The 16,401-nt window shown below is 39.1% G+C and overlaps 1 protein-coding gene across 3 annotated transcripts in view; it reads right to left on the reverse strand.

Moving 5' to 3' along the window:
* Nucleotides 1–1,875: 1,875 nt before the first annotated feature.
* Nucleotides 1,876–16,401, reverse strand: part of LOC132850250 (FERM, ARHGEF and pleckstrin domain-containing protein 1) — a 52,244-nt gene continuing 37,718 nt past the window's right edge. For all 3 annotated transcript variants that reach the window (XM_060876618.1, XM_060876616.1, XM_060876617.1), the window contains exons 15-26: nucleotides 15,863–15,952; nucleotides 14,121–14,254; nucleotides 13,383–13,464; nucleotides 13,017–13,254; nucleotides 12,274–12,473; nucleotides 7,184–7,273; nucleotides 6,949–7,031; nucleotides 6,194–6,303; nucleotides 5,371–5,546; nucleotides 3,800–3,907; nucleotides 3,170–3,321; nucleotides 1,876–3,072 (exon numbers count right to left, since the gene is read on the reverse strand). In XM_060876618.1, coding sequence (XP_060732601.1) covers nucleotides 2,997–3,072; nucleotides 3,170–3,321; nucleotides 3,800–3,907; nucleotides 5,371–5,546; nucleotides 6,194–6,303; nucleotides 6,949–7,031; nucleotides 7,184–7,273; nucleotides 12,274–12,473; nucleotides 13,017–13,254; nucleotides 13,383–13,464; nucleotides 14,121–14,254; nucleotides 15,863–15,952 — 1,539 coding nt within the window. In that variant the 3' untranslated portion in view covers nucleotides 1,876–2,996. The remainder of the gene's footprint in view (nucleotides 3,073–3,169; nucleotides 3,322–3,799; nucleotides 3,908–5,370; nucleotides 5,547–6,193; nucleotides 6,304–6,948; nucleotides 7,032–7,183; nucleotides 7,274–12,273; nucleotides 12,474–13,016; nucleotides 13,255–13,382; nucleotides 13,465–14,120; nucleotides 14,255–15,862; nucleotides 15,953–16,401) is intronic.

A 16,401-nucleotide genomic window follows, 5' to 3' on the forward strand; every position in this document is an offset into this window, starting at 1 on the left:
TGACCCAGTCATTTAGCCACCACGGTTTGACCCTTGTCAAAGTCACACAGGTTCTGTCACACACTTGCTCTTTTCTCCTGCTTCCAACACATGAACTTTGAGTACTTTATGTTAACTTGCTACCTAATATATCCAAACCCTTAATAGCCATTGTAACAAGAGAATTAATGGTTTTCACTTTACCTGTCAGTGGTTTTGGATGTTGACTGATGTATGATGGTGTATAATAATATCAGATTAATATTACAGAATATCCTATACTTACAGCAGTGGCAATTATTCTCCTCATACTCTTCCTGCGGAATTTTATAAAATCAGGAAGGAAATACTGCCCAAGGCACACACACACACACACACACACACACACACACATACACTCACTTTCCATAACTGCTTCAGTATCCTGATCATGTTCACAGGGGATCCGGAGCATAGCCTGGGAAATGCCCAGGGCTGATAGGTGTAATTCTTTTAGCAGGTGTACAATCAGGGAGCAGGTTTCAAACCCTGTCTGATGTGGAAACAGTTTCTCTGACAGGGCAACCTTACAGCCCCTCCTCCAGAGTAAAGCAGCTCACATTTGGCCTATTTTAAATATACACATGGCTATTTGCAAACCTGCATACTACAATAGGTCACTATATGTAAAGGAAGTTTCATGTATTTTTCATGCAAACTTTTTAATCCATGCCCAATGAGAGATCTGCCAGCTAGGGGCCCTAGGTAGACGGCTCCATTCTCTCTTATTGTAAAACACCTGTTTATTAGTAAGGGATACACATTACATACGCATTACAACTACACAATGGAGATTTTATACATTTTTAATAGTCATAAATAGGCATATACTCATTGTTTATTCATGAAAGAAATTTAAATAAGGTCTATCGGCTTATATTACATCTTCAATTATTCTAAAGTTTCACAGCTTAAATTACATCTTCAATTACTACAATTTCACAAAGGTGATATGTGACTTGCAAGACAAATGTGAAAATATACATGAAAGGAACACATTAAATGTTATCTCAGACATTAGGTCATCTAAGAAATTTGGACCAATCCTTATTATGGCCTCCATGGTCTATATCGAACTAGTAATTGACCATAATAGTAACTGGATAGGAGCACACTGGAGCAGCACTCCGCTCCAGGGACCTTGGTTTGATCCTGAGCGTAGATCTGTGTGGAGTTTCACACGTTCTCCACATGTTCAGACGTATGTGCATGGTGCCCTGTTATAGACCAGCATCAGGCTCTGGATCTGCTGTGACCCTTACCAGGATAACACAGCAATTGATGATGAAAGAATGAGGGGCACAAGAATCAATGACAAAATCTAAACCAATATACTTCTTATAACTGATACATTACAATATTGTCAAACATGTTCCTGTTTCTGGTGTAAGTGCTGATACAGAAGTGTTCGACATATCAGAGGTGGCTTGTAAGATCACCACTCTTTAATAGATCATCTTCAAATCCCTGGGAATTCACCAGACTGTCTTAATCCTCAAACAGATCTGGTAAAACACTTAACAGAAAGTGTGATTTTGCTGAAGCCACAAGCTTCACTACACTGTGCTTGCTGGAAAAGGGCTGGAGACCACAGTAACACACAATATGTTTTATCTTAAGGAAGTCCAAACATTTTCAACCCTTCATTAAATCAAACGTTAATTTTGCTGCCACCTAGAGGTTAGAAGTGAGATTATAACAATGACCTAGATTTACCAAAGTACAAGCAAAAAAACACTTAAATGGAAAATCCATTAATCCCATTTAGTTGAGAAACATTTATCATGTGTCTGTAAACACAATGTCACAGCCCAAATGCAGAAAACAAAAACCCACATAAGACAATACAGATTATACTGGATGTTCAAAAGTGTTTTTATTGCTTACATAACCATACAACACTCTGTTTCTCTCTTTTATTAATCTGGAATATGAAACATTTCTTCCTCTGTCCAAAGTAAAGTAATAGACATTTATTAGACATGCCTTGCCAAAGTCATCCCCCACCACCATCTTCTTCACAGATAAGCCACAACTCAACTTCTTATGACGCAGACTTGTCATCTGAGCGTAAATAATACGTATGAAACTACAAAATCATGTATAATTCTACTTTTTAAAGCTTTACTTCCTCAGTGGCATTCTTCATATAATATAGTGTCTAATTGTTGAAAGTGAAGCATGGCTATTTTATCTATACTGTAGCTTTAAGAATATGATTTTATTTCCTAAAATGGCAGCAAGATTTAACAACCCTGAATTAAGAAAATGTCATTATCAACACTAATTTAATGAAATAAAACCATACAATAAGTTTCAATGTACTTTTTATCTTCTTGTGAAAACTTCTTGTTTATAAATTCTTCAATTTAACAAATTACATCCAAACTGTTGAATAATGTTAAAAGCCTAGATTTTTTTAAAAACCTCTCTAAAACCTAATGTACGAAGGCTCTTTTCAATAAATTGAATCTGTATTTAGATGAAAGACATCTGAAATGGCACATAAACAAATGGGTTCCAAGAGGTCTGTTAATAAAAATGATCAATTTCACAGAAATAAAACATACATGAATGTACTTTTTGATAGGCCTCCGTTATGAAATAACAAGTGACACTTATGGCAAACAGAGTGCACAAAGATAGATAATTAATAATAGTATATAAAATGAGATTCTATAAAAGAGGCAAAACAGCCCAGTAAAAATGCAGGAAAAATGCAGAAAAAAGCGGATATGCAGAAAAATACGATGTGCAGCAGACATGTCACCATTAAAAAAAAGCACCAGGACTCTCCATGAGACGGTCAGACATGATCAAAAAATGTCTTATGGTGTGTAAAATTATGATAGAAAAAACGTTAATGTCACAAAAGGTGATTCTGTTTTAAAGAGATAACACAAACTGATCATCAAGATCAGATTACACTTGTACACACACACACACACACACACGGTTGCTCCCTAAGGCTGTCGGGCTCAATAGGGCTCTTTGCGGTTGAGATAACGGATTCTGCTGGATGAGATGGTGGCACTGCGGATCACCTCCATCCACCTGCACACGACAAACAATGCAAACCGAAATATAGGTCAGGCTACACTGTTTAAAACATATACTGGTTACTAGTATGTTACACACACACACAGCTTACCGCTCAAAGGAGTACTCGCTCTCTGATCTGAAATAATAGATGTGGGATTTGAAGTGGAGTTTGAACACATAGTCCTTGTGGATGTTTTCTGACTCAGCTGGAACGGTTACTGAGTAACCCAGCAGTGGCAGACTGGCTAGTGGATACTCATCCTGACACAGAGAGAGAGAGAGAGAGAGAGAGAGAGAGAGAGAGAGAGAGAGAGAGAGAGAGAGAGAGAGAGAGAGAGAGAGAGAGAGAGAGAGAGAGAGAGAGAGAGAGAGAGAGAGAGAGAGAGAGAGAGAGAGAGAGAGACAAAGAGAGAGAGAGGGAGAGAGAGAGAGAGGATGAGAGAGAGAGAGAGAGAGAGAGAGAGAGAGGGAGAGAGAGGATGAGAGAGAGAGAGAGAGAGGGAGAGAGAGGATGAGAGAGAGAGAGAGAGAGAGAGAGAGAGAGAGAGACAAAGAGAGAGAGAGAGAGAGAGAGAGACAGACAGACAAAAAGAGAGAGAGAGAGAAAGAGAGAGAGAGAGAGAAAGAGAGAGAAATCATACTTTATATAACACACCTCAGACATTCCACCAGTACACCAGACATTTATAGTGTAAATAGTTGAGTGTGTGTATGTGTGTGTGTGTATATATAAAATCACCTGGTGTGTTTTGTAGAAGAACAAGCTGAAGTTGGTGAAAACCACCCAGAGCTTCTGCCAGCCATTACTGTTTTTAAATTTCCGTAGCAGGTTCCCAGACAGCTGGTTCTAGAAAACAATAAAGTGAGAGCTCAATGTGTGCGCACGCGTGTGAGTATTTGTTACAGGTCAGTAATAGTGTGCGAGTTAAAAGACAGCTCTCTCTGTAGAGCATGTAGTGTCATAGTTTTGTAGTAGACAATCATTTATAATTCCCAGTTAAACCTTTAGAATCCCAGAGCATTTACAACCTACCTCAAGTCTTCAACCTCACACACTACCCTCCTGCCAAGTTCAAAGCCAGTGTGGCTCAATGCCTTACAGTTACAATGTGTCGGGGTTAGTCAATTTTAATTATATTAAGTTACATAAATTGACTTGTTGCACAAGACTACATGCTTTTAGAAGAAAAACAAAAACAGGCAGGTATAACTCTGCGCTTCATTTTAAGCTTTTCTTGCAACTCCAATCTTCATTTATCAGCATATTTAGATTAAAAATAAAGGTGCTGATTCTGCTCCTAATGTTAGAGAACAAACACTGACCACTTTATTGGGAACACCAGTGCACTTCATGTGGGAGCAGTTTAATGCAGAAAATCATGCAGCTACAGTTTTAACGCTTCATTTAATGTTCACATCAAACATCTGTGTGTTTTTCTGCTGCTGTATTTCAAACGATAGTAAATCATGTGCCTGATCCAGCCAATGTTTTGGAAAAACTGATGCATTGTGGACTAACTGGCGCTTTATCCGGTTCGCATTCAAACTGTTAAGAAGTATTTTCTGTACCATTCTCCACTTTACTTCCAGAGATATGACATAAAAAAACTATTCATCAAAGCAGTTGTGCGTGTTACTACAGGTGAGACATGTTGATTTTTTGCAAAACGTTACCTGACTAGCATGCTATTGTTCTACATAACATACACATTACATGTTTTTATCATGATATATTTATTTCTATGAACATTTATCTGTAAATGTGGTTTGGAGTGTGCAGGTTAGAACAGGAGCTGCTTTCGAACTTGCTAAGCTGTTCTAGAGTCTGAGGGCTCTAGGTGAAAGAGGCAGTCTGAGTCTGGGTGTGTTACCTCCAGACTGATGCAGCAGTCAGTAAAGGAGAGACTCTGCATTCTGTACCAGCACACTACAGACACAGGCACTGCTCCCTGCCCCCGTGTGACACACACACTCACTGTAGCACGAGACTCTACACACACACACATTCGGGAAGGCCAGGGGGTAAAGAGACAGAAAGGGATTCAGAGGGAGAGGATGGGGCCAACACACAGCCAACGAGACAGACACAGACAGACAGACAGAAAGAGAAAGAAAGCGAGAGTGAGTGAGGCATGCGTTAATACACACACAGAGTCAGTGTACGGGTTAAGAGACCGCAGGAGACACTGGAGTGGAAAATGAGCAGAGAAAGGAGACACCACTGCTACCTAGAACAAAACATTACACATACACATGGCAACAGGAGGGGAGAGAGAGAGAGAGGCGATTAGGCAGTGGAGAGCCTGGTACCTCCGTCGCTATGCTAAAGTCCAGCATAGAAACACTGGTGTTGCGATGCCAGCAAACATGAACCATGGTGTTGCCACGGTGATGTGCTGAGCTGTTGCCATGGCGTTCCAATGATGTGCGTGACCCAGCCATGTCATCCTCTGACTCGACCTCCGAGGCCCACTCCCCTGCAGACTCTGAGAACATTTCATTATGTCAAAACATCCGCCTGCACAATTACGTATGCACACATACACACAATCACGCATATGCATACACAGGAAAAAGCACACAATTCATTACACTGCACACACTGACCTTAAAAAGTAGATCAAGCCACATGTTGGTCAAGAATGTGCACAAGGTTCCTCTTACCTCAAAATGCAGTCAATTAGCCGAATGAAGTTATGAGGATAATCTAGTTAACAGCTACGGGAAGCTTATAACAGCCAGGTTAATCTGTCCAGGCTGCATATCTTAATAACCACACACTTGCCTAAAGTCATTATGTGGCTCAGTGATACCATTTATTCCCCAACAGATTCATCAAAGCAAATCAAATGAAAGTGGAACTGTATACAATTCAACTTAATATCAATATCATTCAAATTCAGACCTGAACTGATCACATCAAGCATGACAATCAAATAATGCACACAGCAAATCGGTCTTCAGGTCATTCTTCCTGTCTGATAAAACACACTGCAATTACACTTTAAAATGGAGTCTTCGGTTGGCACGAGATTATCATCATTTTGTCATGTAAGTGTTCAGCCTGTCCTACACACCGCTCCATCTCACTGGCCTAATAATTATGGTGTGATGTGATGGGATCAGTACTTACTGACGTCATTGCTGTTGGACAGCAGGCTTACTGATGGTCCGTTAGAGTCTTCAGCTAGATCTACAGCCATCTTTAAATCCTCCATCCATTTCTCCATCTCTGATACAGAACTAGAGAGAGAAAGTGAGACAGACAGACAGAGAGCGAGAGAGTGAGAGGGAGAGAGAGAGAAACAGGGAGTCAAAGAGACAGAGAGTGGAGGTGTATGTGGCAGAGAGAGCATAACATCAGTTACCTGCTTTGGAAACACTGTAAACACCACAGTCATGCTAATAAAGCTCAGTGAATTGAACTGAGAGAGAGAGAGATGTAGCAGTAAATACAAACAGATCTGCTAAATGTCTCTGCTGGAGTGAAGCAAATACAGGATCAAGTGAGTCCTGGTGAAATATTATTTAGTAGGCAACATTATGTTTACATTATCTTACTAATTATTAAATCAATGAATACATTTTGTTTATTGACCGATTTCTTGTCACACTGAACCATAATTAACATTAGAGAACCAACAATATGTTCACATGACTGTGTTCTCAAATGTCAATGCACATGGGCCTGTATTTCAATACTGCTGAACTAATGCAGTGGTGCAAAACTCAACTCTGTGGTGAGCTGTCTGTAATGTTAGATTAATGGTGCTTGGCCAGTGACTAAAAGTAACTAAGCTTGAGTGACTAAACATAAGCAGACCCTGTAACAACAGCTACTGTAGATGTTTGTCTTGTGAGAGGATATTACAGTGTTCTGTATATTACCTTGCTGCTACCACCACTGACTGACGCTGTGTGACCAGTGTGAAACAGTGAGGGACACCCCATTCCTCTTCACTCTCCCTGATCTGTGTGAAAACACACACACACACACACACACACACACACACACACACACACTTCATCAAATCACTAATCACAAATACTCAGCATTATTGCCATGATGCAACTTTAGCTGAAATGCAGAGTTGATGTAGAGGACAGAGAATGATGCCCTTACTGTCATTCCACGAAGAGGAAGCTGGCCGTGTATTTTAAACTGATTGGACGCTGTAATCCCCCGACTTGTGTACAGCAGCACATCACTAAACTGAGACACAACAGACAAGAGTGATTATTCACCTATAAGAGTGTGTTTACCTTAGTGTGTTTAAAAGCACCAGGTTTCCTTTTTTTGGTAACTGAGGTTAAATTAATGTACAATAACCTGGTTGCACACATATGCATGACCTTCTCCAATCAGAAACGTGGTCAGAATCAACCAATCCCATTCAAACTCATTAAATACTAATTAGTAGATACCTTCTATCAATTACACAAATAAAGTAGAGTTGTTATAGGATTTTTCATAACATACAAGACAGTGAATATATCAAGGAACACTGTAAAGACAATAATCAGCATGTTGAGAAAACATGGCACAACAGTGACATTACTAAGAACAGGACATCCCTTTAAAACTGATGAGAAGAGCAAAAGAAACCTGGTCAGGGGGCTGCCTAAAGGCCTACAGCAACATGAAAAGAATCGCAGCAATTTCTGACAAGCACTGGTTGATCTCTACATGTGACGATAATCTCTTCAATACTTCATAAGACTGGGCTATGGGTGAGAGCAGCAATATGAAAGCTTTTTTAAACCAAAAAAAGAGACACCCAAGCCTGGCTAATGTTAAAAATAAATAAATAAATACATCCTGTCTCCCAAAACCCATAAAAGAATGCTTTGCTTATGCATGCCACACTGAAGCATGGAGGTGGGAGCATCATGTTATAAGGCTGCTTTTCTTGAGCTGGAAGTGGCTTTAATCAGGATGCATTATATAATAATGAATAGCTCCAGATACCGGTCACTTTTGGCACAAAACCTTAAAGCATAGGTCACTAACAGGCGGACCGCGGTCCGGGTCCGGACCCAGAAGCTGCCCAATACGGACCCGGACCTACGCCCAAAACAAAAGGTTATGATTTAAAACTTACTAAAAATTACTGAAGTAAACACTGCGACTCAACAGTGCAAGATAGGAGAGAGAATTAGAGTAAAGTTACACGTGAAAGAAAGATACAGAGAGAAACAGACGAGTGAGACGGAGAAAGGGAGAGAAACAGACGAGTGAAACGGAGAAAGGGAGAGAAACAGACGAGTGAGACGGAGAAAGGGAGAGAAACAGACGAGTGAGAGGGAGACTGAACTCTGTTCACATTTCACACTAAAGCAGTGTGTCTTATATGTTCAGAAACTGTGGCACTTATTAAAAGTGATAACGTGAAACGCCATTATGAGACAAAACAAAGGTTTTGAACAAATATATCCACTCAAATCTGAAGACAGCGTCCCTGAGACATCTTTCCCAGGTCTGAGGAAAGTAGCCCTATACATCCTGACCATGTTTGGCTCTACATACAACTGCGAGGCAGCTTTCACTACAATGAACATAATCAAATCTAAATATGGTTCCAGGCTCACTACTGAGCACCTCCACATGTGTATGAGAGCGGCCCTGACTCCATTCAAGCCCAGGTTTAACATCCTGCCAAACTAGAGCTCAGTTCTCTCACTGAGATATAAAAGGGAAAGTTAAGCACTTTATTTAAACATACACAATTTTCACATTTTACTTTTATTTATTTAATGAGAGAACATTATACATATGTACAATCATAGATATGTTCAGTTCTATGTTACGTGACAATAAATAGTCAAAAAGTTTTTGAATTGTACTGAATTTATTTGATTTGACAGTCAGGTATTGATTGCTTGCAGATGTTGATACAATTACTAGGCTACTTAAATATATATCACACTAACTAGTTAGACATTATGATTTTCCGGACCTTTGCTTCAAGAAATGTTCTCTTACTGGACCTCTTTAAATTTTAGTTGAATACCTCTGCCTTAAAGCTTCTGCTAAAACACTTAAGATGAAGAGGAATTGCACTTTCCAGTAACAAATTAATATTAACAATTAACAATTTCAATTAACAAATGAATAGCTTCACCTAAACAAGATCAAGGTTTGGGAATGGACCAGCCAAGTCCAGATCTGAATCCAATCGTAAATCTGTGGAGTTATCTGAAGAAAGCTGTGAACAGGTGATTCCCAACTAGAGATGAGCACTTATACGGTACGGATAAAGCACTTCTGCCGAGTACGAGTATTATAGGAGTAATACGAGTCAATATCTGTGCTCGGATTGAATGAAAATCATCACTGGGTAGCTGATTGTGTCAGCGTTCTGTGATAGGCTAGTCACAGCGCCCCTCCCCTACAGTGATAGGCTAGTCACAGCGCCCCTCCCCTACAGTGATAGGCTAGTCACAGCGCCCCTCCCCTACAGTGATAGGCTAGTCACAGCGCCCCTCCCCTACACACACACAGATGTATTGTTAATAATACGTACTTACTAACCAGTAGAGTTCTGGTAAACGTGGGTTCGTTCAGACGTGGTGCTTGCTTGGTAGAATGCGACTCGTATTGCGTCTCTGCCTGTCGGAGATTTTTTTTTCTTTTTTAAACCTTCAGCTGTCTCTAACCCAGTGGTCTTCACTATTTTTTTCATGTGAGCCACACTGATAGGACAAAGTCAATAGGAGAGCCACTTTCACCGCAAAGTATGCCAAGTTATTCAGTCTTAAATAGCTTATCTGCTTAAATACAATGTACAATATTGCAATACAATAATGACTCGAGTTGCGGATGATGCATGCTCCCATCAGTTACTTCTTTTGTCACTGTCACATTGCTTTGTTGCTGTTCATTTTGTGCGCGGGATTGTTTGATAAGAAATCGGATCTATTTTTTAGTCCGTGTGTGTACAGTAAACACAAGTTGTTAACTAGCATGAAACACAAACTAGCTTCTGGCAGGCCGGCAAAAACTGGCTATTGCGGCACGCAGTGAGTCAGTGACGAGTCAAATAATATATAAATATATATTATTATTATTTTTAATAGAGCACATTCGTTTTCTATGCTTCCCTGATTGTTTTTAAAGTTATTTAAATGAAAAATACATTTTAACCACATGATCATATCATCGTATTATTTACTTACATGCAAGCCGCATATTAAAGCTTGGCGAGCCGCCGGAGGCTCGCGAGCCGCGCAATGAGTAACACTGATCTAACCAGTAACCAGACACTGAGTGTCTGACACGTTTTTGCTGTATTTCATAAAAACCTAAAGGTAGTAAGCTAGTGTTATAAATATTACAAATTAATTATTAAGCAACACACACACACACACACACCTGGTGTGGAAATAAAAAAATAAAAAAGAACCAAAAAAATTAAAAAAATCACTGATCATAAAAAAATAAAAGTTAAAAAAGAAAGTTATGTTGTTCATTACATTTTACTTCATAATTGCACTGAATTGCACTGCGTTTTCATTGTTGCAAAACTTGTTCTGTAATATAGTTCGTTTGCTATCGTGATCAAAACCATTGATCTGAAGCTCAATCCTGATGCTGTCCTGTAAATATTTTTCTAATCAGCAATAAATATAACAATTTCTGATCAACCCATATCAATTGCATGCTTAAAATAACATACCGGTTAAAGCCCCGCCCATTTCAAGACAAGCCCAGCCTACTACCGGGTTAGGCCCCACCCACTCCGAGTACAGATACAGATACAGATAATTCATATGGTTAACTACGGTGGCCGGGAAGTGCAAAACAAATTAACAAAACCGAAAACACATTAACAAAACCCAAACCAAATTAACAAAACCGAAAACACATTAACAAAACCCAAAACACATTAACAAAACCCAAACCAAATTAACAAAACCCAAACCAAATTAACAAAACCCAAAACACATTAACAAAACCCAAACCAAATTAACAAAACCCAAACCAAATTAACAAAACCCAAACCAAATTAACAAATCAGAAAACACATTAACAAATTCGAAAACACAACGACAAGTCAGACAACCCAGAAACGGTAGTGTATCGTTTTTGAATGGAAACTTACCGATCATTGGACAAGACACCTGTCACTCAAGATATACAGGTATGGAATCTTATGTGTAATGTGTAAAGTTCTCCGTTTAAATAAAGTTCTCCGTTCAAGAAAATAACAGAATTAATCCACAGTAATCCATTCCATCCATCCATTCCAACTTTTCCCTGTGGCAGACTGTTGAACTTCATGTATACTTTGAGTGACAGGTGTCTTGTCCAATCACAAACTATACCAATGTCGTTGTGTTTTCTGATTTGTTCATTTGTTTTCTGATTTGTTAATTTGTTTTCTGATTTGTTAATGTGTTTCATGCACCGATTCAGACAACCCGGAAGCGGTAGGTATAGTTTGTGAATGGAAACTTACCGATCATTGGACAAGACGACTGTCATTAAAGATATAAAGGTGAATGAAAGGTGTCTCGTCCGATGATGGTAAGTTTCCATTAACAAATTATACCAACCGCTTCCGGGTTGTCTGACTTGTTAATGTGTTTTCGGTTTTGTTAATTTGGTTTGGGTTTTGTTAATTTGGTTTGGGTTTTGTTAATGTGTTTTGGGTTTTGTTAATTTGGTTTGGGTTTTGTTAATGTGTTTTCGGTTTTGTTAATTTGGTTTGGGTTTTGTTAATGTGTTTTCGGTTTTGTTAATTTGGTTTGGGTTTTGTTAATTTGTTTTGCACTTCCCGGCCACCGTAGTTAACAGATACAGATACAGATAATGCTGTACTCGCTCATCCCTATTCCCAACCAATTTGACAGCATTAACATGCCTTTGGAGCGAAGAGTGGAAAATATACGTAGATAAGCCAAACTTATCGACTTTTTCTCAAAAAAGATTCAATGCCGTAATCAAATCTAAAGGTGCTTCAACAAAGCATTAGTTTAGGGGTGGGCAGACTTAAAAAGAAAAATGTATAAAAACTGGTTGCTTATCTTTTCCCCCCCCTAAAATGATTGTTATTGTCTTTCCACTTTAATATACAACATGCATTTTCACAATAAATGGTGAAAAAGGTCATGATAGGATTTACGGCTGGTTGGTTGAATTTTTTTGCATCACAAAAAAACATTTTAGCAGGGGTATAAAAAAAAAAGTATGTGTGTAACTGTATCTTTTACCAAAAAGAACATGCGTTGTTGCAAGCCTTTCCCAGAAAGTTTGCTTAGACAGCCCAGTCTGATGAACTCGCGTGTTGGGGTTGCCAGATTGTCCACCCCAATCAAATCCTTCTGCAGCTCCAGCAGTCTCTGGTAGTTGTCAGTCTTCAGCATGCTGGAGTGGAGCACAGACTCCAGTTCGGTCACATCAGCCAGTGCAGCTAAATAAAGGGCAAATGCTCATCACACAAGAACAGCATATCTCAAAACATACATATATCACTTTAAATCTAACTTCAAAAACAAGCAAACAAAAACCCATTTTTAAGACTTTTAAGCGAAAGGAATATTCATTACTTATATAAAAAAAATATGGTTCTCAAAGATATTCATATTAAACTGACTAAAAAAAACCCCTAACAATCTCCAAACATCACATAATCAGCACAAGAATATACAAGCTTACTGTTATAAAAAACAGTGAGCAAATCTGTATTAATTGCTTGACCAAAGAAGACAATAAAGTACCATGTGGAATTTCAAAAAAGACAATAGAATGCATACAAAACAATATAAAATATAAGCTGACATCTAACCTCATAAAACCCCTAAATTCAGCTGTGCTACACTTCCATAAAATCTCAATTATATACACCCTTTAAAAGTAAATAAAGTTCACACATGACTGTGTATATTTACAGGTTTCTTAGATCACATGGGAATTTGGATTTGCTGGTGATCTTTAACCTGGACCCCTCGCTCACCTCTGCAGTCTCTGAAGTCGGAGTGTGTGGCGGGGTAGTGTTTGCAGAGTCTCTCCAGGATCTGTTTATAATGCAGCAGTCTGTGCAGTGGCCTCAGAATAAACACATTTAAGGGCACATAGCACACTTTCTGCAGCTCAAAGTCTCGACACACAGTTTCCAGCCGCCCGGAGGAACGACATGCCGTCTCCAGTTCGCTCACACACTCTGAGTGCTTCTGCAGCTGAGCCGTCAACAGCTAAGAGGCAGCAGTCACACACAGGACATTTAGTTTATGGTTTAATTCTCTTAAGAACAAATCTACATGCCATTTTAAAGTCTCCTAATGATTACAATAGAAGACTGAACATGCTGGAAGAATTTTACCTTCAGTCCCTGGGTGTTTTTCAGCATGATGTCCCCGATACGCTGGTAATCCCCCTTAATGTGGGCATTTGAGCGGCCTTCCCTGCATGCGCGCGCACACACACACACACACACACAGTTGTTGGGATTTAAACACTTCACCTGAATCAGTGACAGTTAATGTGACCTGCTCTGGATTACCAGCAGGTGTCGCTGTTGACATTTTTGTGTCAGTGTCTGTGAATTTAATCTCTCTACCAGTTAACCAACATGAAACGTGAAATGATAAAAGCACATGAATGCATGAGCATGTGTAAAGGCAATATCTATAAAGCTCCTGATTTTCAAACAGCCAATTAGGGTCAACATCATTCTGGAGGGCAGGCTTAGACAGGGACAGAGTATGATAAAGAAAAGGGAATGATGGTAGTGATGATGATGATGATGCTGCTACTGCTGCTGATGATGACTGTGATTGTGAGTAAGGCAGTATAGTTTGGAGTGCCTACCATGTCACGTCACCAGTGCGAATTGGACAGTGCTGGGTGTCATGGAAACCCCAGACCCTGAGGCAAGCAGGTTTTTCCACTGGGGATAAGGGTTGCCAAGGAAACCGTGTGTGTGTGTGTGTGCGTGTGCGTGTGTGTGTGCGTGTGTGTGTGTGTGTGTGTGTGCGTGCGCGCATGTTTTAACCCCTTATTGATGTTCATTCACAAAGAATAATTCTTCAGTCAAGAAAATTGTGTGTGTGTTTCTTACCACAGTGCAAGTCTCTGCTCCAGCTCTTTAAGGAATTCAGAGTGGTAGGTGTGAAGCGGTTCAAAGCTGGATTTCAAAAGGTTCTTTAAAGAATCTGGAGCACACTCCTCTTTAGCCAGTACACTCTGAAATGACTACACACACACACACACACACACATACATTTGTACACACTGCATAGAAAATCTGTCCTCTTCTTTTTAACCAACACCCCATAAATCCTAATACATTATCAACACACAAACATATAAAACTACACAAACCTCACAGAAAATCCCTATCATTTGTATAGTAAGAATTGTATTCACAAAATTGTTTGGCAAGTGTTTATCATTTAATCAGAAAAAAAAACTGTTTGTTGAATTGGCTTTCCATCACAATGAAAGTTTCCATCACAATTCTACAAGGAGTCTCTGTGGACAGCACATGGTGACATTAAGAGAACACAAGTTCAAAGTTTTCTGTCACTGGAAACATTTGAGGGCAGAGAACATGGTTCAAGTCTTTTGTCTTATGACAGAAACTTGTTTTGTTAATGTACATTAAATGTAAATATCATTACAATCAATCAAATAAAGTGTGATTATAAGTTCAGTGTTGTGGTATAAGAGGAATGAAGGAAGGAACACTTTGGAATAGGACAACAGGACAACAATCATTACCTTTCCCAGTTTTATAAAAATATGACATTACTACATTAGTAAGCAAACAAACACAAGTAGGGTGTGAAAATGTTTTCAGGTACACTATAAATACTGGTCGTCACATAAATCACAGTTGATGTTGAGCTAGAATGTGTGTGTATATACTAATCCTTCCGAGTGTGTTTGAATGGATGAGCTACCAGACAGCTGTCCTTTAAGCTACAACACTAAACTCTGGTCTAATCAGAAACCCCAACAGAGCACGAGATTGATAAGTAATCAATCAGTTCTTTCCCTAAAGCACTATAGCTCCAGATAACTGATCCTATTAGCACCTCACCAAGGCTTTAGAGATTAGATGCACCGACCCGATACTGCATATCAGAATCAGAATCGATACTGGCACTGAACAGTCTGAGTCCAGTGTGACAGCGGACGATAATAAAAGAACGTGATACGATACCATCGCATAACTTTTGCAATATGAATCTTAGATTTTTTTATTTTTGCAATTTAAACCTATGAAAAAATGCTTCTTAATCTTTTTATAGTTACATTTAATCTTATGAAAGGCATGTGAGACAAGCTAGTTTCTTTTATTGCTTACATTGTAACTGTCTTTCCCTCACTGGTTCTTTTCTTTCACCTAAGACAAAAAAAATTAAATGCAGCTTGTCATGTTACAGAGATGTGGAAAGCACAAATGACTCATGTCTACATGTCCTGTAGACACTCATGTGGTGAGATTACTGTCTTAAAAAGGTTCTCCTAACTGAAAACTTCACCATAACAACAATTACATGTTTTTAATTTTACTTTTAAATATATTACAGAAATTTTATTGTAGGAAAATTTAAATCTGAGCAATCAGATTTAATAATGCAATAGTGCTGTGGTGTTGAATCTGTATAATAAGCAGTGAGGACCAACACACATTCTCAGTGAAGAGAAGCAGGCAGCGATTGCTGAAGCCCATCAGAGACCAACATCTGACACGTCTGACTGTTATTGACACGACATATTTTAACAATGAGGCCTTTGTCCATCCAGACAGCACACAAAAGCATACACACAGTCTACGATTCATTCTTTCATTACCAAAGTGATGAGCTCCAGATCCTTCAGGTAGGTTCTCTCCGTGGTGAGCAGCTCTTTGGCAATGAAGTAAGCTTTGTCCGTCGGAAATCTCTGTAACATACGACCGCAAATTCATTGGTTTCACAACACAGACATTTATAACCAAATCCTACCGCCTAACGTTTAGTCTCTCACTAACTTTCAATTCAACCAAGGCAGCCATGTCTGCACAAGAGTGCCGCGGCGTGTGGAGTTATGCTCCAGTTCGAGCAGATGCATAACACTATGCGTAAGGAATAATAGCTGACACCTGGCTCCTATTCTTATTTACATCAAGGCAGATTTTAGGTGGTTTACGCTAATCTAGTAACAACAACAAAGACGTGGCAGAAAGTTGCTTTTTCCAAAGATTTTTTCCCCACAAAATAAAGCACACATTATAATTTTTCTGCAATATAATGTGTATAGAACAGTCAAATGCATAACAAGGAAAATAATTGTTCTTAATGGCAGCTTGAATTGTATTTTGAGAAATTAAGCTGTAATTACTGTATTAAATT

This window comes from Tachysurus vachellii, chromosome 8, assembly GCF_030014155.1.
Source record: "Tachysurus vachellii isolate PV-2020 chromosome 8, HZAU_Pvac_v1, whole genome shotgun sequence".
NCBI lineage: Eukaryota > Metazoa > Chordata > Actinopteri > Siluriformes > Bagridae > Tachysurus > Tachysurus vachellii.